General features: G+C 45.1%; 1 protein-coding gene and 1 long non-coding RNA gene across 4 annotated transcripts in view; one reads left to right on the top strand and one right to left on the bottom strand.

The window, feature by feature from the left end:
* The window catches only part of LRP8 (LDL receptor related protein 8), a 280,880-nt gene extending 276,305 nt beyond the window's left edge, over positions 1-4,575 (bottom strand). For all 3 annotated transcript variants that reach the window (XM_030573822.1, XM_030573823.1, XM_030573824.1), the window contains exons 1-2: positions 4,289-4,575; positions 3,259-3,378 (exon numbers count right to left, since the gene is read on the bottom strand). In XM_030573822.1, coding sequence (XP_030429682.1) covers positions 3,259-3,378; positions 4,289-4,358 — 190 coding nt within the window. In that variant the 5' untranslated portion in view covers positions 4,359-4,575. The remainder of the gene's footprint in view (positions 1-3,258; positions 3,379-4,288) is intronic.
* On the top strand, positions 4,551-25,469 carry LOC115656723. Its single transcript, XR_004001743.1, has 4 exons — positions 4,551-4,623; positions 18,846-18,927; positions 19,294-19,446; positions 24,442-25,469. It is a non-coding gene; the product is annotated as an uncharacterized LOC115656723 (long non-coding RNA).
* Positions 25,470-26,036: the final 567 nt, after the last annotated feature.

Raw genomic sequence — 26,036 nt, 5'->3', positions numbered from 1 at the left:
CTCTTCCTTTGGAATCTCAAATTCCTTGGAAAAGTCAACAGTAAACTCACCAGGCAGTAGAGCAGCAGAAAACAGGAAGAGCGTCAGTCTGTGCACAATGAAGGCTTCTAGGAAGAAGCACATTGAGTACTGCCACTCCGTCAACTCCCTATTTTCCCATAAGCAGAAAGTATATTTTCATCTTCTCATAGAACTACTAAAAAAAACTGAAACATTTTGTAACAGAGCATTTCAATGGCAACATCCACAAGGAGCAGTTTATTTTACAAGCTGATCATTTACAAACTAGCCACAAGGGTTAGCCTGTTTCCCTAGAAGTGAAGATAAATACAATAAGAAATCCGTTAACACATGCATATCACATACTTCTGAGACAGTTCTGAGCAAACTGAATATAGGGACTGAGAATGGAATGGTCTGCCTTAGCATTTGCTGGTACAGGGCTATATGTATTTTCCTTTTCCCTGTCCATCACTGCTTTACTAGTTAACTGTGAAAAAATCAAGTTCTTGGAATGTGTAAATTCAGAATACTGTTTTTAATATCTTATTGTATCTCCAGTAGCAACAAAAGGAGTGTGATAATCTGGAAACAAAAGCCCATTGAAAATACTCTGGGTATCTTTATTATGTATCCCTTAATGTAATAGTTGTGTATACCTGTGTTTTATATTATAAACACACATATATGCCCTTTTAACATTATTTTAAAGAAATCAATGTTCAGCAATAAGTAAATAAAAGCTAGTAAAAATAAGCATGTGAAAAATGTAATTTAAATGGTGGCTCTCGAGACCACTTAAATGAAATCCACTGCAAATTCCATATCTTAATTAAATGATCAGTCCATATGGGAAATTTCTATAATACACCCACCTAATCCATGTTCATATGCCACTCTGCACTCTACAGTATAATATAATTCCTTACATATGTACCAAGGACCCCTTTGTTAATATTTAGGGTCAAACAGGATCCCAGTCACATGCCTAAAATACATTTTTTTTTTAAATTCTAAAAGCTACAGAAGTAAAACTCTAAGTAAAACATAATTACACATCTGACTGTTCTGACAGGGCACAATACAACCAAATCAGATCTTCATCAAAAAAATATCATTTTTACACTCCCTGTCTTTTGTGATACAGTATTTCATGGTAGGCCTGGTCCTTACTCATTCTTGCCATTTAAGAAATCTCACTGATTCTAATGGGACTATTCAGAGGATAAAGTACTATTTATTTTGAGCTGGGATAAAAGAATCAGAACATTAGGAACCCATTCAGGCCATGACCACACAACCTTTATACAAACAAAACTCCCATTGAATTCAGTGGAAGTTTTGCCTAAGAAAGGAGGACTGTAGGATGAGACTGTAAATGTGAACCTGATTAAAAACTGTGAAGATATTAATAGCAAGAAATAGAGTGAAAAATGCATGACTGTAACTTATTCCCTAGTTCTGCTGCCTCTCATCAGCTGCTCATGTTATGTTCTTGTGGTTTATGAAGTCTCCAGAGCTCACCCAGTGAATTACAACGAAGTGTGCATTCAGTGGCTATTATCCTATGCAGTATATAATTCTCAAGACATGCCTTTGGTATTTCAGGTCAGCTACTATAGCAAAACCTGCAGTGCTGTTTTGTATCTTGTAGATACAAGGGACTTAATTCCATATTTCTTTGCTTTCATGGACATTTCTTCCATACTTAGGATGAGAGAAGTGCGGCTATTCGCAGAACTTACATGGCAACACAGGGGAAAAGCATGTGTACTGATAGCATAACGTGCAACTGTCTGGGACTTTGGCATATTGACAACCATAACCCCAAGGCCAACTGAGACTTCACAGGAACAGAGGAGGTGGAACTCCAAGCCCCCCTGCTCCAAAGCACGAACCCTCTCTTCTCCCACTTACACTACTATATTCTGTTAGCAGCATAGGGACTGATGTCACACAACTGGATAGTTCTGATTCTGTCCAATAGTAAGCAGTTGTGCACACGCACACTAGCTAGTTCACTATATTTTTTTCAGTAATCCTTGTATATGCATACTTAAATTCAACTTCTTTCAAGCTCTGTCCTATGAGCAATTTAAAAAAAAAAAAACCATGCCGGGAACTAAACCTGAACAATGATTTCTTGTTAGGGTGTTGCCACATACACAGGATTTGTCAAAACAAATGATATAAAAGTAGGAGGAAAGAGCAGAACCATAAAAAGTCACTGTTTAATGTATGGAGGAGGAAGCTTTTGCAATCTATAGCTCTTTGCCTCGTTAACGCACTTAGAATCACGATGAATCATCACCGGAACAGGATTTTGCAAGTAAAGAGTTTAATAATCCCCATCGCTAAGCGATTCACTATGACGGTACAAGAATGAACCGATTTGCCTTTGTACATGTAGCCAGTCAGGGCAGTACCCCAGAAGCCCTTCACAGGTCCCGGCTAACCGAGGCAAGTGGGCTCTTGAAAAAAGGTAGGAGGAGGATGACCTAGGGTAACTAGCAAACCCTTCCTAGACTTTTCTATAGGCAGCTTATGCCATGTGACTCTATCTGGTGTTTCCCAGCAGCCAATCCGAAATGGGGCGGGGAGAACAGGATGGAACCGTACAATTTACAATCGTTTTCCTCCGGGCCGGGTTTTGCAGCAGGAAAGCGGCAGAGCAGGACCGGTTACTGTTACCCAGGGGACATGGATTAACACAACTATAATTCGCCCCCAACACACACACGCGCGCTGTGCCGCTCTCACCCAGGCTAAAAGCTAAATCCGCCCCTTTCTGCAAGAGGGATAAGCCTCCCTCTCAGCAGCAGCAGCTGGCGCTGTGAGTCAGTCCGCGGGGAAATGCACGCGGAGAGGAACGGCAGGGCTGGGAGACGTCTCTCCAGCCTGCACCCGGTGCCAGCTCCACTGTGTCTCCGGGCAGCGCTGCTTTCTAGCCCGCCCACACACCACCCTCCTTTCCAAACTCCGGGACACACAAGCGCCGCCGGGTGCCCCCCTGCAATGAATGGCGCTCCGGCAGCCTGCAAGAGACCGCCAAGGCAGACGGGCCCGGGACACCCCAGCTCTCCTGGCGGGCCTAGAGTCTATGAATCTAAAAGACTCGAGCTTGCCCCAGCTCGCCTCTGCACCAGGCGCCGCCTAGCACAGCGAACCCTCCTCCAGCCAAGCGGAGACACCCCTTCCGGGGCTGCCTGCCCGCCCGCCAACGGGGAGCTCCGCAGGGAGCGCGGCTCGGGTACTCACGGCAATCCGCCTCGTCGCTGTTGTCCGAGCAATCGTCATCCTCGTCGCATTTCCAGATGGCGGGGATGCACCGCTCGTTCCGGCACTGGAACTGATCCTCCTCGCACTCCTTTGCGGCGCCTGCGGGGAGCAGAGGCAGAGCCGCGTGGGCTAGAGCGCGATTCCCTTCTGTGCCCACCCAGCCCAGGGCATGCTTTGCAGGCCGCATCCTTTGGGCTCGGGCATCCAGGCCACGCTCCCGTCATGGATTCTAGCTCGCTGCACACACAATGCTTCCCTAGAGAGGGACATTGCATTGGGGGAGGCATGTGTTTAACAACAAAAGGACAATGCACCGCTCCTTAAAGCAGGTTACAATAATCCCCTTCTCCCTGGCTAAATATAGCCCGTTTGAAAAGATGCCTTGCGCTCACATCAAACATCTAATTCACCCACTACGGGAAATAACCCGGCATTGTTTTAAAGGCAAAAGGAGGTTGGAGGGAAGGGTAAGCAAATGCCAACGTAATAGCACCCACGACCTAGCGGATATTCACCGTCAGTGCAAAAGGCAGCTCGCATATTGAGGGACCATTGTCAGCTTCTCCGCTGGTTGCTTTATATAAATATTTTCTTTCCCCCCACAAAATGGAAACTACCCTAAACTGAAGTTAAGAAGGGACCTGGCTCCTTTGCAGAGAGGGCGCAGGGCTCCTGGGTTTGGTTTTCGGGCGACTGACCAGACAAATCTTTCCTTAGCTTAAAAGATGAATTCCTGTCACTACCAGTCGGCCAGCATCTGTGATAGCCTTTCCATTCAAACCAGGTGTCAGCCTCTGCCCCCACTGTATCACTGATCAAAGTTAAGGGAACCCTTGCAAACTGGCTTCCCATTCCCTGCACGCACTCTGTGCAGTACGGCCAGGAACCCCACACACAGTGCGTGCAAGAGACCCAGGCAAAAGCTCGGGTCCTAGTGATGCTGTGCGGTTACCCCCCTACACGCGCGCGCACGCATACAGGGGACATGGCACGGAGATCCTGGACCCACCTTTGCCAGTGTGCAGCTTGATCAGCAGCAGATGGAAGAGCAGCAGCCGGGTTAGTCCTGGGCGGCACATGTCCTTCGGTGTGACAATGCCGCAAGTGCCGACTGCATGCAGCCCGGCTTACTGCCTTTGCTAACGAAGTGTTTATTGGCGGCGGCTGCCGTCCTGCTTCCTCCAGCATGTGTGCATTAAAGCCGGAGTGACGTTCCTCATTGGGCGGGCTCTGTCTGTGCGCTCCAGACCTGTGCATGCCCAATCTGTGCACGGAGGGAGACCAGGTGCCACGTTGGGATGGGCAACACTGAGATTAAGAGCTGGGGCAATGCCGCCACACCAGGTACTGTTTCTTTCCCCCATTTTTTCTGAAGCGTGGATGGTTTTGCTTTGCTAGTCTCATCCCATTCCTGGAAAAGCAAACGCATTGCTGAGCTGAGCAGACGTAGGGAGGCAGGGTACCACACCACAGATAATGTTGGACCTACATTTTATATTACTCGGGCTGGCAGAGGGGCAAAACAAATCTCCATTCCCAATGGCAGCTAAAAACAGTCTGCGTGCCATCATTTCTTTAATTGGACAAGGCCTCAGTTTCCTCACCTGTAAAATTAATAAATGGCATATTAAGCAACCAGCAGATTGCAAAAGAGGATTCTGCAGCAATAAAACAGATTATTTTCAAACCAACTAATTCTTTTTATTTGAGGGGAACAGAGGTTTAAGGCCAAAGTCTGTTCTCATTTCCACCATACCGTCCCACTGACCCAACTTGCACCAGTGTCTCTGAGAGCAGAATTTAGCCCATATTATTTGATTACCTTTGGGATAATAATAAATACAGTAATAAATGCAATAACTGTCACCTAGCTCAGAGGTAAGATAACAATATGTCTTAGTTCCTGTTATATAAAATAATAAACAAATATGGAGTGATCCCACTAAAGTCAATGGTGTTACACTGATTTTACAGTGGGTATAAATTAAATCAGAATCTTGTCCATAGTATTTTCTGTTTAAACGCTACACACAAGGGGCCAAATTCTGCCCTCATTTAACAGCACTGCATGCTATAAATCAAGGTTAAATTTAGCCATTGTCCTTCAGAAAACAAACTGTGGGCAACATACTGATATTTGCCATCTTCGAGACTTGAGACAATTTACACAATAAATTAAGTGTAATATTACTATTAGTTTCTGAAATCTTGTATATAATACACTAAATGCAAACAACACACTTCTATAATATAGGGCCACATCCTCAGTTGATTTAAATCTGTAGATATGTTGATTCACATTGAAGATCTGGCCCATGATCTTAATTTTATTAAGTAAATGAAACAAACGTGTTGTTTTAATGTCTTTAGGAAAATAGTAAATCAGTCACACACACACACACACACGGTGTTTTCTTCATTATTTTAGCTTACTGGTAAAACAGGGATTTCATGACTATCCTAACCAGATAACCTTCTGCACTTTATTGTAGTCAAATTATAGAGACAAGAAACTGTAAAGCATTCCAGAGGTAGTAATCTCCTTTCTAATGGAGAGGTAATCTGTGTATTCCACATGCCAATACAGTTTGTTCCACAAATGGAATGAAAACAAGATTATAAACTTTATGGCATAGGGACCGTGTCTACATCTCTGTATAGAGGGGCCCCTGCTCCTGATTACAGTAGAGCCTCTGGGCTCTACTGTAATCATAAAATATTTGATTGTGCTAAATTAGCATTGCCGTGCTAGTCACACTACTAGAGTTAGGGTCATTTCAGTACTCTTATTGTCAATGACGTTTTTCACAGAAAAGCAACAGTTTTAGCAATTCATAACGAAGTTAAAACAGTTAGACATCAAGATCTTAAGTCTTGGATTGATTTTTTTAAACAATTTTGAAGAAATTGCATCCACTTTAAAATATTAAACTGATATAACAAAGTTGTAAAAGGTTTCCCACTTCAGACCTCTTTTTTTTTTAATCCATAAATGAGAACTAATCCTGCACTTCTCACTCAGGCAAAAGTTCCACTGACTTCAAACTGGGTCTGTAATTAAAAATGCATTTGCTTCTTTAAACAGAAAATTTGCAAGCTAATAGTCAGTGGAGTGACTAATATGTTTTAATAACATGAAGAGGAAAATAGCTAATTGTTGAACGACTTCAGTGACAGCTTGCAATGTATTAGCAATTATTCAACAAATATTTCTTAATTTTTAGAATGCAAATATAGTGCACATTTGTGCTGGTGGGATTGCTGTGACAGATTACAATAAATACCTCATTTGCTTTGAGCTATTATGATCCATCAGGTCAAACCTCTCTTTTAAAAAATGTGTCAAAATACAGATTTACAATAGTTTTACAAATCCCGGTCTCATTCCTCTCTCTCTCTCTCTAGCATACACCAGAGGTAACTCCAGTTAAGACAGTGACCTACATTGGCGAAGAAAGAGCATAAGTGAGAGGAGAAAAATGTCCAGAAACGGAGAGATTTTACTTTTGTTTGTTTTTTTTTTAACTGTTTTGCTAAAATGGCTTCCTTTAAAAGAGAAAAAGAAAAACATTGTCAATAGTTAATCCTCTCCCCAAACAGTTAGCTTTGGTATCGCCTGGCCCACTGAATGCCCGGGGCCTGTCCCGGGCAGGCCCCAGCCATAGGGGCTACCTGTGCCATAACGCCATCTTGTGGACACCCAAAGTATCTCACAGGAAGTGCGAAGGGAAGAGGAACTAGGCTAGAGGGGGATAAGGAAACTGACAGTTTGGGGATTAAGGGTATGTCTACACTATGGGATTATTCCGATTTTACATAAACCGGTTTTGTAAAACAGATTGTATAAAGTCGAGTGCACGCAGCCACACTAAGCACATTAATTCGGCGATATGCATCCATGTATCGAGGCTAGCGTCGATTTCCGGAGCGTTGCACTGTGGATAGCTATCCCATAGTTCCCGCAGTCTCCCCCGCCCCTTGGAATTCTGGGTTGAGATCCCAATGCCTGATGGTGCAAAAACAGTGTCGCGGGTGATTCTGGGTAAATGTCGTCACTCATTCCTTCCTCCGTGAAAGCAACGGCAGACAATCATTTCGCACCCTTTTTCCATGGATTGCCCTGGCAGACGCCATAGCATGGCAACCATGGAACCCGTTTTGCCTTTTGTCACTGTCACCGTATGTGTACTGGATGCCGCTGACAGAGGCGATACTGCAGTGCTACACAGCAGCATTCATTTGCCATTGCAAGGTGGCAGAGATGGTTACCAGTTGTTCTGTACCATCTGCTGTGCCATTGTAAATTGGCGATGAGACGACAGTTTTCAGTCGTTCTGTACCATCTGCTGCTGTCATGGGTGCTCCTGGCTGGCCGTAGCTGAGGTCAGCCGGGGGCGCAAAGACAAAAATGGGTTTAAAGAGCCCTTTATATCGATATAAAGGGCCTCGTGTGGACAGGTGCAGCATTAAATCAGTTTAACGCTGCTAAAATCAGTTTAAACACGTAGTGTAGACCAGGCCTAAGTGAGAAACTAAATCCAGTTCGATCCAGTATGTTCCAATTGTTTAATAAAAGCAATTTATTGAAACCTCAGGCTCCCTTCTTCCTTGAGAACACTACACTGCTCACCATATTTTCCTAGATGGCTTCAAATTAACATTCCTCCACTTCATTTCTCTCACTCTGGAGTCCCTGTATCACAGGGGTGGCCAAACTTACTGACCCTCTGAGCTGCATACGACAATCTTCAGAAGTTCAAGAGCCAGAAGGCACCTGCTGGGGCTCAGGGCTTCAGCCTCACGTGAGCTGCCTTATTGGTCTTGGGTCTTCAGTCCCGCTCCTGCTGAAGCCCTGAGTCCTTGCAGGTGCGCCCCACAGGGCTGAAGCCTCAAGATCCCCCTCCTCGCTGGGCAAAAGTCCCCTACTCCACCACCCTGATGCAAGGCAGAGGTCCCAAGCTCCCCCCCCAGTCTGGTAGGTGGAGAATGGGGGGAGGTGCGTGGAGGGCTCCGCGAACCGCACGTTAACTATAAAAGAGCTGCATGCAGCTCGCGAGCCATGGTTTGGCCAACCCTGCACAACCAACAATCTCTCATAAGGAGAAGAACAGGACAGGGCTGCCTTAGAGCTTGTGGACACTTCTTGTTATTCAGCTGGAAGAGACATATAAGTCACAAGAAGGTTTTTACCTTCCATCCCCACCTCAAGATTGCCCACACTGCCTCAGTGGTACTTCCAGATGCTGTGGCTTTAGGGCCCAATTCACATCTCACTGCAGTCAATAGACTTTTCAGTTAATTTTAATGAGAGTTAGACTAGACCCTTTTAGGGAGGGGGAGAAATCAGGAGTAGATTTCAAATACAAGTCTTCTGCATGTCTGAGGAGTACTGCCAATGAGCCAGCCCGCTTTCTACCATGTTACAGTGTAGAATCAGCGAAAGCTGAAAAAATGCAAAAAGCAAACCAAGAGCATAGTTAGTGATAACTACATTGGAATTTTTGAAATTGTTTCACTTTGAACAATCTATGGTGTTGTTAGTAACATAGGTAAATAAATTTGTTAATTACAACATAGGATTTCAGAATTCTTTAGTGCCTCTGTGCTGGTAACACCCAGGTGCTGCAGAACAGCAGATGTAGCATGTTAGACCACGTATTGCTCTTATGTTCCTGAAGTGCTTAGGCACAAGAAAAGGGATAGAATAGAAGCATTGATGCTGAATATTTTTTATGTGTGTGTAAGTTACACATGCACAGTGTGTTCCGTTCCCTCATGTGAATTATTCATATAGGCCCCAGTTCTGCAAAGACATATGCATGTGTATAAATCTCTGCAGGATCAGAGCAATAGGGCCCAATTATGTGAGGTGCTGGGCACCCTGAACTCTACTGGCCCACTGGGTGAAGAGGCTCTAAGCACCCTGAAAGATTAGAGCCATAACTTTTTTAAAGTATAAACTACCACACCCAGGAGAAAAGAGTCCCCAAATGAAAATTTAGAACAATTTCTGCATGGAATGGTTCTTGTAATATTAATAAGATTTTTACACAAGGTCAGAAAACTTTAAATACAGTCTTGCTTTCAAGATAGGGAGAAAGTTCTAAATGGCATACAGAACCTACGTAGCTTAATTCACATTCCTTCAATAAAGAAAGATAAAATCTGATAGATGCTTGATAAGACTGCTGCTTTTTAAAAAAAGGATGGCTCATTAAAAGCAAATTTTCAATGTCTGATTCAGAAGGCTGTTCTTACTGCTTCCTCATTTGGTTTATTAGCTTGTCTTTAATAATATTTTTCAAGGTAGCATGTTAGTTCCTTCTCTCTCATCACTGTCAATTGCTAAACCACCAGAAAATGGATGCAGCATTGCATATACCGAAAAATTTGCTGTGTCAGAAATGAATAATTCATCTCTCAAATAGGATAAATCAGATTAATTTTTAAAAATCCTTCCAAATTTTTTTTTTTAAAGTGAGTCATTCTATAATAGGAGACACAGAGCCCTATTCTGATTTCACATACTTTGGGCCTGATTCTGCCACACTTCTTACTTTGATTAGTTCCTTCTCTGCAAATGATACCATTTAAATCAATGGGAGTACCGGCGGAGTACGTCAATGGAGATAATTCCAATGTATCCCAATGTAAGCAGGATGAGAATCTAGCCCAATGCCATTCAGAAGAATTACCTACTGCTTTCAGGAGTTAAGAAACACTTGTTTCTTCAGAGCTAAGAAATTCTACTGCCAGTATTTCAAAAGAAAAGAGCTGACCCCATTTTCTTCATTTGTAGCATCTACAGATTTGTCTGTGTGTGTGCACACTCGGAAATCATTCCTTTAAACACAGTTTTCAGAAAATCATGTCCTTTCAAATCTCCTGCCTATTACATCATGTTGCGACCCATGGTGCTTGATGCATCAGCCCCTTCGGCATTTTGTCATATCACATAATAAGTCAGTAAGCGATGGATGCATCCCAGAGTAACATGTCCTAACGACATCGTTTTCAGAAATACTGCATGTAATACCTCACCCCTGCACACAAACAAGTTTCACTTCACAACACCTTTTTTATTTTCAGGTTTTTTCTTGCTAAAACTTGTGAGCAAATTTAACATTCTTGAAAGTGAGAGGTTAATTTAAATGGATCAAGCCTGACACAGTGGAAGCAGTTATATGTAGCATTAAATGTCCCAACAACTCGGCCAATACACCCAGCTCCTGGCTTGCTGCACCTCTTTTGTTTCCATCCCGGGTTCCCACACACAGGGCTGGCCTTAGGGAAAATGGGTGAACTTGTATTTTGGCGTTCCAGCCCTCATGGGCGTGTTGACCCCCCATTGCTTCTGGCCCCCATAGGTGCCCCACGCTGGCCGTTGCCCCTGAGGGTGCCCCAGGCTCCCCACCCCCTCTTTGCCCCAACCCCTTCACTGTGCGCTTTGCACCCCCCTGGCACGCCTAACTCCTGCATTATGTCCCCTTTGCTCCAGTCTTAGCACCCCCTCCTGCACCACAACCCCTGCCCTGTTCCCCTGCACCCCCCTCAGGAAACTGACCTGGATGCACAGAGTAGCTGGCATTGCTGCTCGCTCCCCCCTCCCCCTCCAAACGCTGCTCTTCCACACACCCTACAGGGCTGTGAGGGGGGGACTGAGGAGCAACATCAGATCTCTCTGCATCCAGATCTCTTTCCCCACCTGGGCTGCATCAGGGGAGGACACAAGAATAGCAGCCTAGGTAGGGAAAGTGACCTGGATGCACAGAGTGCTTGGTGTTGCTTCTCACTTCTCTCCCTACAGCCCCCTGGGGGGGGGGGCGGAAGAATATTGGGGAGGGGGAGCAGTATCTGTGTGTCACAGCTCGCTTCCCCGCCTCCCCTACCAGTTCCTCTGCCAAGAGGAAGCAGGGAGAACTCTGGGCACTCCCCTGCCAGCCTGGAGTGGTTTCTGACTCTACACCAGCAGCGCACACCTCTGCACTGCCACATGGCTCCCCCATGTCCGTGGTTGCCCAGGTGGCCCACCCTTAAGGCCAGCCCTGCCCACACAGCTCTGCTAAGGCATCACACTCCTGATCCATCACACTCATATTATTCTATTCAGTCCTTAACTGCAGTACTTCTGATATTGTCTACACTGCCTCTCAGCTTTGAGGACCTCAGAATGTCAAATCTAATCTCAGAATTAGTTTTTTTACATAAGTTTCTAGCCCTTTTTCTTCTGAATTCAACTTGGAAAATATAAGCCAACCACTAGAGTTGAACATTGGTCATTGTTATTATTCTTAAAGATGATTGGTTATTCACATCCCTCTATAGTTACCCATCCCAGGACTGGTCTTTGTGAAATAGTTCCCTCAATTCTTGGGCAGAGGGAAGTACGGGACATCAGGCCAATAAGTACCTGTTAAGAACAATGTCAAAGGGTCTTCTGCTGATAGCATTAGGCAGGGTCATCTCTAGCCATTTTGGTGCCCTATGCAGCCCCCCTGCAGGGGGATGGCCCCAGGCCTCCATCGGTGTGGGGGGATCCCCAGGCCTCTGTGGAGGGGCAGGAGCAGGCTTCGGGGGCAGGGGAGAAATCACCCCCCAGCATGAGCCAGGAGAGCAGAGCAGGTTGGGGCCAGGTCGCTCCACTTCCTGCCGCCCGGTGAGTGCAGAGCGTGCCCGACCCCTGCACTCCCGGGATGGCAGGAAGTGGAGTGACTCCGCCCCAGCCTGCTCTGCTCTGCTCCCCTGGCTCCCAGCCTTGGGGAGCAGGGGCGAACTGCCCCCCAGCACTCACTGGTGGCATGGTTGGGAGCGGCAGCATGGAGCACGCTGGAGCTGGGTCAGTCCACTTACCGACACCCAGTGAGTGCAGGGCAGGCCTGACCCCTGCTGCAGTCCCCTGGGACGTAGGTCAGGGAAGAAGTGGAGTGGGGACGGAGCTGGGGCAGAGCAGGGGTGGGGGCTTTGGGGAAGGGGTGGAGTGGGGTCAGGGCCGGGGCGGAAAAGGGGTGGGAAGAGCAGGGCTGGGGCAGAAGCAATGGGGAAGAGGTGGAGCAGGGGCGGGGGCAGCTTTCCTGGGCAGCTCAGCTGGCTGGGGGATTGGGCTGGCCACTGGAGCAGCACACAGCTGTGTAGAACACCAGGAAATTTGGGGCAATTTGGTGCCCCAAATTTTCTGGTGCCCTATGCAGCTGTGTACTTTGTGTATGGGTAAGGACAGCCCTGACACTAGGCCTACTGCATGCTGCCACCCAGCTGTGCAGACTCCTATGCTAAACAGTCAATGTGGCCTCTGGCCACATCATGGTAGAATAGCTCAGTAATATTAGTGGAATCCTACTTTAGAGGACCAAGACAGAACTGAGGTCAAAAGAATCCTCCATCTCATATCAGCTGTGACACAGATTCCTCTGTGGCGTTCAGGTCCAACCCAATTTCCCAATGAAGTCACTGGAGTTTTTCCATTTGCTTCAGTGACAACTGGATTGATTCCTTAGTCAAGACATTTAACCCTTCTGCATTAGTTTCCCCATCTGCAAAATGGGAATAAAACTCTATTAGGCATACAGGTATTTATTATAATTAATTACAGTTCTGCTGTCAGTTACATTGGAGTATACCAAAATAACTCAATTCACTCAACAATGCATTTATTCTGGATTTACAAACATTAGGGAAAATTCTGCTGTCAGTATATAAAGAGCTGAAATTCATCACAATGCACATAACACCCTCTAAAGCCCTGTCATCTGAAAAAAAAAATTTTTTTTAAATGTTGGCAACTGTTCCTAGATCCAACCACAAGCAGCTGGGCTCCACTTTTGCAGAAAGATGCTGTATGGCACCCAGCATCTCTCTCTGCCCCACACTTGTCCTTCTATGGAAAGGTCAATAGAGCTTGGGAGGAGGTAAAAAAAAAAAAAAAAAAAAAATCACTCCTCTAACCCTCCCCCAAATCTGCAGGTCAGCCTTGTGCATAGTGGTGACCAGGAGTCTATTACTTTGTGGGGTGTGGAATTGTTTCATAGGCCCACCCAAAAATGCTAAAGCTTCTCAAGCGTAAACTGGCATTTGTGCACTGGGAATATGTGGAGAGTAATATGCTAACTTCAGAGGTAAAATGTTAACACAGTGAGTCATTCTATCATCTTACACAGATAGGCCAGTCTACACTGGCACTTTACAGCGCTGCAACTTTCTCACTCAGGCATGTGAAAAAACACCACCTTGAGCGCTGCAAGTTTCAGCGCTGTAAAGTAGCAGTGTAGACAGCACACCAGTGCTGGGAGCTACTCCCCTCATGGGGGTGGTTTTCTTACATTCTCCCAGCACTGGTGCTGCAACGCGGCAGCGCTTTAACATTGCTAGTGAAGACGTACCCACAGAAACACAGCCTCTTAACCAGTTTGTACATTTTCTCAAATATACCCCCAAAACAGATAAAGTGAAGATAAAATGGTCCAATTTAAAAGAGCAGGTGAGCAAATACTAGTGCTACTGAGGATTGATAATCAGTCTATTGGGCTAGATTGTAATCTCATTTACTGTGGTGTAAATCTAGAGTAGTTCTATTTAAATCATTGGAGTGACTCCAGATTTAAAACAGGGTAACTGAGATCACAGTTTGGCCGTATGTCATAGAAGTCAGGAGAGGGAGAAGAAACAGCTTGGGTTTTGATTTCTGGTGGGATCTGTTTTTTGTTTTGGCTGTTGGGTTTTAAATTGGCTTTAAAAATCTCTTCTTTTGAAGAATTCTAGTGAATTCTGCACTAATTTATGCATACTCTGAAGTCAGTGAATGCACAGATTAAGTCAGTACAGAATTCATCCCCTTTCTTTATCTTGCCATGTAACAAAAGAGAAACATAACAAGAGTTTAAGCCTTTTGTTAATCATTTGACAATCAGGGACTGTAAATTCTCTTCTGGGTCTTATTCTTTCATTTATTCTGCTACTCTAAGAGTCCTGAAAGGATGATGAGAACTGGACCAATTTTGACATAGTGCCTTAGTCAAATATAACTGGCATGGATATGCAGTTTCCCTTAGTCAGCCACCCATACCATTTTTGATTCCCAGCCATCAAAGCTCACTCAAAATTGCATTTTATTTACTGTCAGTTTTCCCACTGTGACCAACAGCACCCTATATTCACACCCAACACACCACTGTAATAATCTTTGTACAAAATATGCCTGGTAAGGTATCATTTGAAAACAAATAATTCACCCATCAATAATATCATGGTGAAATGTATGTAACAACATTATATGGAAAGTTATGAAAACCCCCTGTAGGATATTATTAGCACATGTTAAAAACCACACACTGCTGCCTAGGCAAGAGTTGTTGAACAAGTCTATCCTAAACAAAGGAATGGGTGTTTACCTCAATTTACATATAAGTAGTAAATAGGGGCATCCACAAAGCAGGGAGAGGAGTTGGCAAGAGACAAAGCATATTTCCATTTCAGCAAACACAGGTAAGGAGAGACAGCATGGGGCCTCCTTCATCACCAGACTCCATGTCACCTACCTCACTGAATAAACTTTGATTTGAAGGAAAATCTTCAGAAGAATCCACTTCAAAGGTTCATTGCTCTATAAAAGAAGGAGGCAGAAAACTCCAAATTCTCTCTTTTTCGCCTAAGAAGACAAAAGTCACCAGCACCTTTGGGCCTCTGGATGAGATATTGACCAAGGAAAGGTCAGTCACCATCTTGCTGGAAGACTGGGGATGAGAAAGACCAACTTAAACAAAGCCCTGAACCAAAATTTGCCACATTAAGTCTAAGACTTTTAGGGCTTGTCTACATCACAAAGTTGCAGCGCTGGTGAGGGGGTTACAGCGCTGCAACTTAGGAGGTGTACACATCTGCAGGGCACCACCAGCGCTGCAACTCCCTGTTTGCAGCGCTGGCCGTACTCCCGTTTTTGTCTCGGGTGTAGAGGATCCAGCGCTGGTGATCCAGCGCTGGTAATCAAGTGTAGACACTTACCAGTGCTTTTCTTGACCTCCGTGGAATAAGCAGGTATCCCAGCATACCTGAGGAAGCGTCTGGTAATCAAGCAGGTCTCCTTCCCTGCGGTTTGCAGGGGGGTTCGGGGAACGCGAGAGCAAACCGCGACGAAGCTGGTCTCCTTCCCTGTTTTGCTCTCGCATTCCCCGAACCCCCCTTGAAGCCGCCCAACAGCGCTGCTGTGTGGCCACATCTAACACCACTTGCAGCGCTGGTTGCTGTAAGTGTGGCCACTCTGCAGCGCTGGCCCTATACAGCTGTACTAATACAGCTGTAACAACCAGCGCTGCAAAATTGTAGATGTAGACATACCCTTAGATACTGTAAGCAGGGTCTGCTGAATTCTTCCCTGACAGCTATCTGGGAGGGGGAGAGACTTCAAGAGCAAATTGTATTTACATGGACACACCTTATGCTGCTTAGATATCCAGCAGCTAGAGCGGTGTGTTGCTCAAAGTGATCAACTTTGGCTGGTATTGGGTTACAAATCACCTTAGTACTGAATGAAGGGATAGTGAAATGCTGTTACCAGTGTTGGCATTATTGTGAATAAAGAGGAGCAGAACTATGCTTAACCTGTCCCAAATGAGGGGAGTCACCCTCATCTGAATGGACCTCATTAAGCCAGGGGCTCGAATGCCAGAGCCCTGTGGAAGTAAGAGGGGTGGGGACAGGTGTCCCAGTTTCCTGGACTGGTTTAATCTATTGCCCCCCCCCCCACACACACACACACTCTCTCTCTGTTCAAAGAAAGAGCTAAATGAGCTTCATTAGGAGCCTCTTTGTTATATTAAATGCACAATCAGAGCTGAAATTACTCTAGATACAGCAGTGTTTCTGCCCAGCCTGTAAAGAAGGAAAATTACTAAGGCCATGGCTACACTTACAGTTCTGCAGCGCTGGTAGTTACAGCTGTGTTCGTACAGCTGTGTAGGGCCAGCGCTGCAGTGTGGCCACACTGACAGCTACCAGCGCTGCAGTGTGGCCACATTTGCAGCATTTGCAGCGCTGTTGGGAGTGGTGCATTGTGGGCAGCTATCCCAGCATTCAAGTGGCTGCAACGTGCTTTTCAAAAGAGGGGGGTGGGGTGGAATGTGACAGGGAGCGTGGAGGAGACAGAGAGAATGGATTTTTGGAGTTGACACTGTTCTCAGCTCCCTGCCTTGCAAGTTCTAAGGACTGGAAGACACACAGTGCCTACCTTCAATCATTTTAAAAGTTCTAACTCCCTTCCCCCACTCCTCTCTCATTAACTAAATGCAAATTATGTACTTCTAAATACCCGTCAGACCAGATAAGCATCTGCTCAACACGGACTCCCCCCTCCCCCTCTGCCGTGTGAGAGTGCTGTTTCTCTCTTCAAGCAAACAGCTGTGAACATTCCAAAGTAATTCCCCTGCCTACCCCCGCTTGCTCAGCAAACAGGAGCTGTGTTTGTTTTTTAAATAAGCAGTTTGGCTGAACTCCGAGCTCTCCCTTTCTTCCGGTTTGTTGTGGACAGGAATTCTGGGATACCTCCTTATACCCCGGAGGTCAATAAAAGCGCTGGTGGGGTCCACACTTGCTGACCAGCGCTGGATCACCAGCGCTGGAATCGCTACACCCGAGGCTTGACCGGGTGTACAGCCAGCACTGCAACCAGGGAGTTGCAGCGCTGGCCGTGCTTTGCAAGTGTGGCCACATCCTAAGTTGCAGCGCTGTAACCCCCTCACCAGCGCTGCAACTCTCTAGTGTAGCCACGGCCTAAGAGATTGATGTGCAGAGGTCATAGCAGAGAGGCAGGTGGCAGCGGAAGGTGACTGACAGTCAGCTGGTGAGGCAGTGAGGAACCATGACTGGCAGGGCAGCCAGGTGGTGTGGAGCAGTGGTTAGCAGAGCAGTCAGGCGGCGCAGCGAGTGGCCAGCACGGCGGCTTGCAGAGAAGGCCAGAGCAGTGCCCCGCAGAAAGGGGCAGCAAGTGAATGCCTGAGCAGCAGAATAAGTAAGGTGCCTCCTTATCACCCTCCTCCACCCAAGGTGGGAAGTGAACTGTGCAGATGCACCTGTGACGGTGTTGGGAGTCACCACCACTGGCGCCTCCCGCTGGTCGCTCTGGGAATTAGCTCAGTCCAGAAGTAGCGTCTTCTCCTGGTGGTGTCCCATCTGTCTCTCGCCCTCTGTTGGCGCTTGGACCTGTGTTGCTCTCTTCTGCTCACATCGTCCCCTTCAGGACACTGCCCTCCAGCACTGCCCCCTAGCCCGTTCTCACCCCCTTCTGGGGGGGAGGGAGGTGGGGGACTAACAGCAGTCTTTCACCTGCCGCAGTGGCCAACCGCTCCCAAAGCCTAACCTCTTTCCTCAGGGGTATGGTGTAGTCCAATATGGCCACTTCCCACAGCCAGTTGCAATATAAGGGGGAAGGGCGGGTGCCCAGGCCCGCCTGCTTGCTACTCTGGGTCCTGACCCAGGGACCCTCTAGCGGCAGCCTCCCTCGCTTGCTGTCCGCTCTCCCTGAGTCACTTCCCCTCTGATCCTTTGCACCTTTAGGCCCTTCCCTCAGGACCTACAGCCTGGCAGGTAGTGGGCTGGAGTTCCCTACTCTGTCCCAGGTGCTGGTCTCCTAGCTCAAGAGACAGACCTTCCCTATATAGGCTGAGCCTGGCCCGGATTGGCCACCACTTGCTCAGTCCTCATTGGCTCGCTCGCAGGCCTTCCCTGATTGGCTACCTCTTGGCGCAGCTGCTCTGGCCTGCCCTAGCCCAATCTCTCATAGAGGTGGGGCAACTGCCCCACCACAGCACCTCTGAACTCTGGTCTGCACTGACCAAGGACAGCAACTGTGAGTGGTGTACAAAGAAGGGATGTGCACATTAAAGGGACTTTTGGGTTGCTGGACTTAAGAACCGGAGGGGAAAAGGACACTGCCCAACCTAACGGGGGTGTGCCTTTTGCTCATGGTTTATATTTATGAACCCTGTTTGCCGTGTTTTCCCAAATTAACATCGAGTTACTTCCCTCCTTTTATTAGAAGTTTCTTTTCTACACTCAGACTCTCTACTTGTGAGCAGGGAAGTATTGCCTCTCAGAGGTGCCCAGGGGTGGTGTGTAATTTTCCCAGGTTACTGGGTTGGGGCTTGACTGGTTTTCTGTTGTATCAATGGAAAGGAACCCCTAGACATTGAACCTGACCCAGGTTGCTGCTGGCTCCACCTGGCAGAAGGGTTACAATATGTTTTCACTTTTATTTGTGATTGTTTCTATCTTTATCTCTCATACCTGAATTCACTTAAAATCCAACTTCTTTCTTAAAAATCTTGTTTTATTTTTTAATCTAAACCCAACAAGTGTGGTGTTTAAATTGAGCTGTTTTGTAACTCCAGTTAAAGTAGCAAACTGTTGGGGGGAAGGGATAGCTCAGTGGTTTGAGCATTGGCCTGCTAAACCCAGGGTTGTGAGTTCAGTCCTTGAGGGGGCCATTTGGGGATTGGTCCTGCTTTGAGTAGGGGGTTGGACTAGATGATCTTGTGAGGTTCCTTCCAACCCTAATAATCTGTGATATTGACTCTTTACAGGGGGCAACAGATCTTAATATCTGAATATCCAGGAGATGAGTGGAACAGTGTGGGAAAATTTGGGACTGGGAGTGTGTTACAAGTAAGAACCAAGGCTGGGGAAAGTTGGAGTGTGAGTTGTGTGTTGCTGACAGGCTGCTGGGGTGAGAGCTGCTGGACCAGGGCTGCACTGCAGGCGTGCACATACACTCAGGGTGTGACCTGCATGCCAGCAAGCTCTTTGTGAGTGGTCCAGGTTAGGAGCTACAGCAGCAAAGCTGCATAAGACACCCAGGGTTGCAGGGTAGGCTGTCACAAAACCCCTCACTGGTCTCAACTGCACCCCAGAATGTGATACCCACCCATTTAAAAGAAAATACAGATAAAGTAATTCTAGTTTTAAAGAGAGTTCCTTTGATTAGTGCCAGCCCTACACATTTTCATTCTATTGCTAATCTCTCCTTTGTAGAGAGAGGCCTGGGAGCGGTGGCTGCATTGATCCAAATAGACAATCACTTCCATCAAAAATTCCCTGTTGGAAAAGATCCAATCTGACAAGTGCAGAAGCTGATGTTTCAAACCCCAGTGCCTCAGCTATTTTTATTTCCCAAAATAATCTAAAGTGAGTAGATGCTGCTTTTCTAAACTAATCATTTGCCACATTTTATTTTTCAAGGTTGTTCTCAAGTGACAAGTATGAGCAAAGAAGAAAAAATCTTGTAGCAATCAATTTTGTCTTTTGTTGTGTTCTTAAAATCCTAAGCAGACAAACTCAAATTTTTGGAAAAAATAGTACAGGGATTGGTCTCCTGTCTGAAATTTTGAGTGTTGAGTTTAAAAAATAGAATATGGTCCTATCTGAAACAGACAAGTTACTAGCTGTGCAATGAGGCTATTATTTATATTCTTCTTGGGTCTAATATAACTATCAGCCTCTCACAAATTTGCCAGGATAGAAAAATCTATGCAAGACCCTGACTTGGGGGAAGAAAAAGAAAACTGACTCAAACTTCTAGGTGTGTCTAACAGAGGCAGGTTGCAATCTCAACCAGCTACATTTAAACACTTGATTATTTGCTTAGTGTTTTTTGATGCTGAACTTAGAAGTTAATTCCACAAGCTGCCTGACAGCTGTAGTCAATTCTTTTCTGCACCAAATACCATTTCTGGCTCACTGAAGAGGCCCTGGGAACTTTAGTGGGGGCTGCAAAGACCCCAAAGCATTCTGTGACGGGTTGGATCACAGAACCCCCCTTGGGAACTGCCAACTGATGTGCCAAGACTGCTTCTGCCTCTGGTTTTCTGCCTTGGCTGTTTAGGACTCCAGCACCATGTCTTGCTGAGCCAGACATGCCCATCTGCTCCAACTCAGACCCAGGGTCTGAACCACGTGCCCCAAAGCTGCAGACTTACTGAAAGCAGCTTACGGAAGTGTTCCTGTCTTTAACACTCAGATGCCCAATGCCCAATGGGGTCCAAACCCCAAATAAATCTGTTTTACTCTGTTTAAAGGTTATACAGGGTAAACTCATAAATTGTTCACCCTCTGTAACACTGATAGAGAAAAATGCACAGCTGTTTTCCAGCTCCAGGTATTAATACATACTTTGGGTTAATTAATAAGTAAAAAATGATTTTATTAAATACAGAAAGTAGGATGTAAGTGATTCCAAGTAGTAACAGACAGAACAAAGTGAATTACCAAGTAAAATAAAATAAAACATGCAAATCTAAGCCTAATACAGTAATAAAACTGAATACAGATAAAATCTCACCTTCAGAGATGTTTCAATAAGTTTCTTTCACAGACTGGACTCCTTCCTAGTCTGGGCACAATCCTTTCCCCTGGTACAGCCCTTGTTCCAGCTCAGGTGGTAACTAGGGGATTTTTCATGATGGGTGCCCCCTTTTCTCTGTTCCACCCATTTATATATCTTTTGCAAAGGCGGGATCATTTGTTCCTCTCGGTTACCACCACCCCCTTCCTTCTCAGGTTAAAGATGGATTCCAGTTCAGGTGACATGATCACATGTCACTATAAGACTTCATTACCCACTTGCCAGCACACACGTATTCAGGAAGACTCACAAGTAAAACAGAGCCATCTACAGTCAATTAATTGTCCTGGTTAATGGGAGCCATCAAGATTCTAAACCACCACTAATGGCCCAAACTTTGCATAATCACAATAGGCCCTCAGAGTTATATTTCATATTTCTAGTTTCAGATACAAGAGTGGTACATTTATACAAATAGGATGACCACACTAAGTAGATTATAAGCTTTCTAATGATACCGTACAAGAGACCTTTTGCATGAAGCATATTCCAGTTACATTATTCATACTCATCAGCATACTTTCATAAAATCATGTAGAGTGCAACGTCACACATTCCACCAAAGGTTTTTTTGTGCTTTTCGTTTAATAAAAGGTTGGTGTATATTTTTATTAAGGCCTATAACTCACAAGGTCCACTATCCTTGGCACTTGTGTAGATTTTTGGACAGTGGAAAAGCAGATCTCTGAAGATTGGTAGTATGATGGAAATGAGAACATGTGTCTAACCTTATCAAACCAGCATGCAGCTTAAATGCTGCTTGCATGCAGGTCACTTTCAGCATGCATTCAGCTTATTTCCCATTTACATGGAGCAAATATTCAGCATGCATACATTTGTATCCAGTTCAAATGCTGCTTTCATGTGGCTTGCAGTCAGCATGCATGTATCCAACTATGGATATAATTTACTATAACAGATGAGAAAAGAGTAAGTTCCAGGTGAGACAGACATAGCTCAGCTGCTCCCACAGGCTAAACCAAAGGGATATTCCTCCTCCAGCTAAGCTGTTAAAGCTGCTGCCTATAGATCACGCAAGTTCTGATCTGCATCTCAGCTATGCCAGAGACACACACACTACTCTCTGTGGAACTCTCCTGATCACCTTGGGGTGCTTGTAATTTGGCAAACAAACAACAGGGAACAAGCCTTTTTTCCCCTCAGGTGCTTGTTTTGTCCCTGTAAACCAGACCATAGCCCTCAGAGAGTCTCTAATAATTTCATATCATTATAAGATTCCCTAACAATGGGCTAGATTGTGCAACTCTTACTCATCTTGAGAAGCACACACTTGTCTTAGGAGTCCTATAATATGCAACTTGTAGCATGAATAATCATTACTCAAGATAAGTAAGGTTTACACAATCTGGCCCTATAGGATATCCCAGGGCTGATTTAAATGTTACCATTGTTTAATTATACAGGAAATCCACAGATACATGACCACACACATCGTGCATCTGGATGTGAAATTTGGCCTGACGACAATAGTAATCTGTTGCTTTAATACTTTTTAAAACATTTAAGTAACCTCAAACAAATCGGCAAATGCTAGAAATAGGAAAGCAACACCCTTCCTTAGCAAGGAGAAATCCTGCAGAGAGCAAAGGCCTGTCTGCTTCCTCTTGAAGCGTGGGATTGCATTTCATGGATTTGGATTACATCCATTTTTCAAGATGATTTCTACATGATTTGCAAATCAACTTTAAAATCAAAAGGCACTGTATAATGTTGCTGTAAATCACAAGCAATCACTTGAACTTTTTATAGAGACGTGTGTATGTTTTAAAGAATGACAATTCTTACATGCGACCTGTCCTATCATCCTCACTATAACACTGAAATCTGTTAAGTCCTGCTGCTAACGCAGGGGTAGACAACTATTGCACATGTGCCGAAGGCGACATGCAAGCTGATTTTCAGTGGCATTCACACTGCCTGGGTCCTGGCCACTGCTCCGGGGAGCTCTGCATTTTAATTTAATTTTGAATTAAGCTTCTTAAACATTTTAAAAGTCTTATTTACTTTACATACAACAATAGTTTAGTTATATATTATAGACTTATAGAAAGGGACCTTCTAAAAACGTTAAAATGTATTATTGGCATGCGAAACCTTAAATTAGAGTGAATAAATAAAGATTCGGCACACCGCTTCTGAAAGTTTGCCGACCCCTGTGCTAAGGTTTACTTGTCTGAGCCGTTTAAAGAAGTCTTTTGTCACTTTCTTTATAAAAAATGTAAGACTTTAACATCATCTCTTTATAAAAAATTTAAATAGCATGGTTGGCACCCTTATAAAATTTTAACTTGTCATTGTTGTCATGTTCTTGATGTAAGTTAAAGCCACATCATTCTATTTAGACATCGTTGGGAATTCATCTAGTTTCAAAGTCAGCTCAAAGGGAAAGGCAGCTGCTCTCCCCTAACTAGCTGTGAGCACACGGTTGAGGTAGTACAATATGTTTCAAATACAGAGATGCAGGTGTCAGAAATGCAGGTGTCTAAAAGAATTTCCTTGAAAGAAAACTACACTCATTTTGCTTAGCACAGTAATCTGCATGTTTGATTTTGAATAAGCCCATACAGAACATTTGAAAAGGGTTGTAAAGTCTATAGTTGAATTGCAGCCTGATCTTATTGCCGTTTAAGGGCCTCATGTTGACTAAACACACTTGGGACACCGATAGTCTAGTGCTCTGAGCACAGGCCAAGCAGGCACAAACACTTGACTGTTAATTCTGCTCTGACTCTAATCCCCTTCTTTGGCTTTGGGCAAATAACTTAATTTGCCTGCCTCACTTTCCCCATCTGTCAAACGGGGAGAGAATACTTTTTGACACCAGGCCTCTGGACTACAAATAATTATACTTTGGTTCTAAAGCATTTTACATTCTTCCAACACCTTTGATATTTTCCTACAGTTACACATAAAATAACATGCTGGGGCCAATGCTCTTTCAGGTTAGATTGCACTCATCATCCAATCTCATCAGTGCTAACCAATGTTTGGTTAGCAGTGTATGAATAAAATAAGAGGAGTCACTGCCTCCATACTCGCTACGTAGACACAGACCAACTCCAGCAAGTCTCCAATGAGCATGTGCAAACTGCAGTGTTTCAGAGGTTTAGAACTTGGCCAAATTTGGGTGAATTTTAATGAGATGACAAAAGGCACAAAGGCGAAATTTCCAGCCAAATTTCAAGTCCCTCCTCCACAGCATGAGGATACTAGAGCTTCTCAAAGAAAAGGTTACCAGAATTTTTTTAACAAGGGCAAAATAACATATTTTTCTCTAAACTCTTTCTCAGAAATGGCTGAACAAATCTGGCTAAAATTTTCCCAGAAAAATTCAACCTGAACCAGATACCTCATATGGAAGATTTCAACCCAAACCATTAAAGTTTGGCAAAGTTTTAAGTAACTGAAAACAGAGTCTTATACTAAGAAGTATCTGGCAACCTTAATAGTACAGATGGTGCTATCAGTCTTGTCCATCATAATATAGCAGCACTATTTTTTTTGTTTGTTTCTGCTAAGAGATGTACAAATTGCCATTGAAATATCACGACTTTTTACTCTTACATGCACTAGTTAATAGTCTCCACACATAAGAGCATTAGAAAGTTTAGGCTGCATCTCTCTGAGCAGCACCTGGTTATCTGGAAATTTTCTAAAATACCAGATTTGCAGAAGACGCACTATCAGAATATGTAAAAAAAAGAAAAAAATTTTAATTGAGAAGCAGATATCAACCTTAACCTTCTTGTGAATTACAGATGAGGAAAACAAGAATTCTTCAATAAGAATAAGACTGAATAAGGAGATGTTTCTTAGGGCTGGATGTCTGGAGCTTAAGGGTGCCCTCTCAGCTTCACTCGCAACCAGGCCTCACTTAACTGGAGCATCCTCATCTCTGCTCCCAACTGACCTTCAGGTTACATGTAAAACACCTAAAGATAAATAAAATCAATCCTACCATAGGGACCGATTCACCTTCCCACTAAGGGGTCCCAAAGAGAATGGAAATAGGCCCTGAAGTAAGTAATATGCTCTACATAAGGGGATTCTTCACCTGACACAGCTGCAGGAGTATGGTATAGGACCCGTCAGGATGGGATGGGGTAGGAAGGGGATGTGGCTGAATGCACTGAGGCACAGCTGTTCTCCACTTCCCAAGGGCCATAGCATATGGGAAGCAGAGTGTAAAATTACAGCAGCGCTGAGACTACTTTGAATGTGCTGGCCCCTGAATGGCTCTATGGCTTAAAGCTACCTGTGCACCCCTCCATTCTCTCTGTCCTTGTGGTGCACACAGAAACGTGAAGAGCCAGGCTGTAGTGTTTGTGAGACCAAACACCCAGCCTCAGGGAGTTTTTATAACAAATACTGGGATAGATTGTTTCAGTGAAGTTTCCTTATACATACACCAAATATTCCAAGATTAACAGTCCCTCTTGGCAAGTTGGCTGATGTCATTAGTGTAACTGAATGTTCTCTTCAAACCATGGATGACTCCTGGGAAGGACAAATGGGCAGGGAAATTCATTGCATATAAATGGCAGATTTACCTTGTTCTTTTTTGCTAGAATCTGCTTTACACATTAACAACCAGGCAAAATAACATGGGGCTGGCAAAGCATGAGCATTCAATGGGTTTGTGCACCTTTTATCCTTTATCAAATTATTGCAGGTATGACTTTCAGGCATGCACCAAGATAAATCCTAATTGTGGGGGCCTGATCAGGGAGGTTAATAACCATTACAGAGAAAGCACAGCTAAGGGCTTGTCTACATCACAAAGTTGCAGCGCTGGTGAGGGGGTTACAGCGCTGCAACTTAGGAGGTGTACACATCTGCAGGGCATCACCAGCGCTGCAACTCCGTTTGCAGCGCTGGCCGTACTCCCGTTTTGTCTCGGGTGTAGAGGATCCAGCACTGGTGATCCAGCGCTGGTAATCGAGTGTAGACACTTACCAGCACTTTTCTTGACCTCCATGGAATAAGCAGGTATCCCAGCATACCTGAGGAAGCCTCTGGTAATCAAGCAGGTCTCCTTCCCCGGTTTGCTCTCGCATTCCCCGAACCCCCGAGCAAGCAGGTCTCCTTCCCTGCGGTTTGCTCTCGCGTTCCCCGAACCCCCGTGCAAGCAGGTCTCCTTCCCTGCGGTTTGCTCTCGCGTTCCCGGAACCCCGAGCAAGCAGGTCTCCTTCCCTGCGGTTTGCAGGGTGGTTCGGGGAACGCGAGAGCAAACCGCGGCGAAGCTGGTCTCCTTCCCCGGTTTGCTCTCACGTTCCCCGAACCCCCCTTGAAGCCGCCTAACACCACTTGCAGCGCTGGTTGCTGTAAGTGCGGCCACTCTGCAGCGCTGGCC

The sequence above is a fragment of the Gopherus evgoodei genome, chromosome 8 (assembly GCF_007399415.2).
Source record: "Gopherus evgoodei ecotype Sinaloan lineage chromosome 8, rGopEvg1_v1.p, whole genome shotgun sequence".
In the NCBI taxonomy this organism is placed as follows: domain Eukaryota; kingdom Metazoa; phylum Chordata; order Testudines; family Testudinidae; genus Gopherus; species Gopherus evgoodei.
This window is presented reverse-complemented; position numbering and strand designations above follow the sequence as displayed.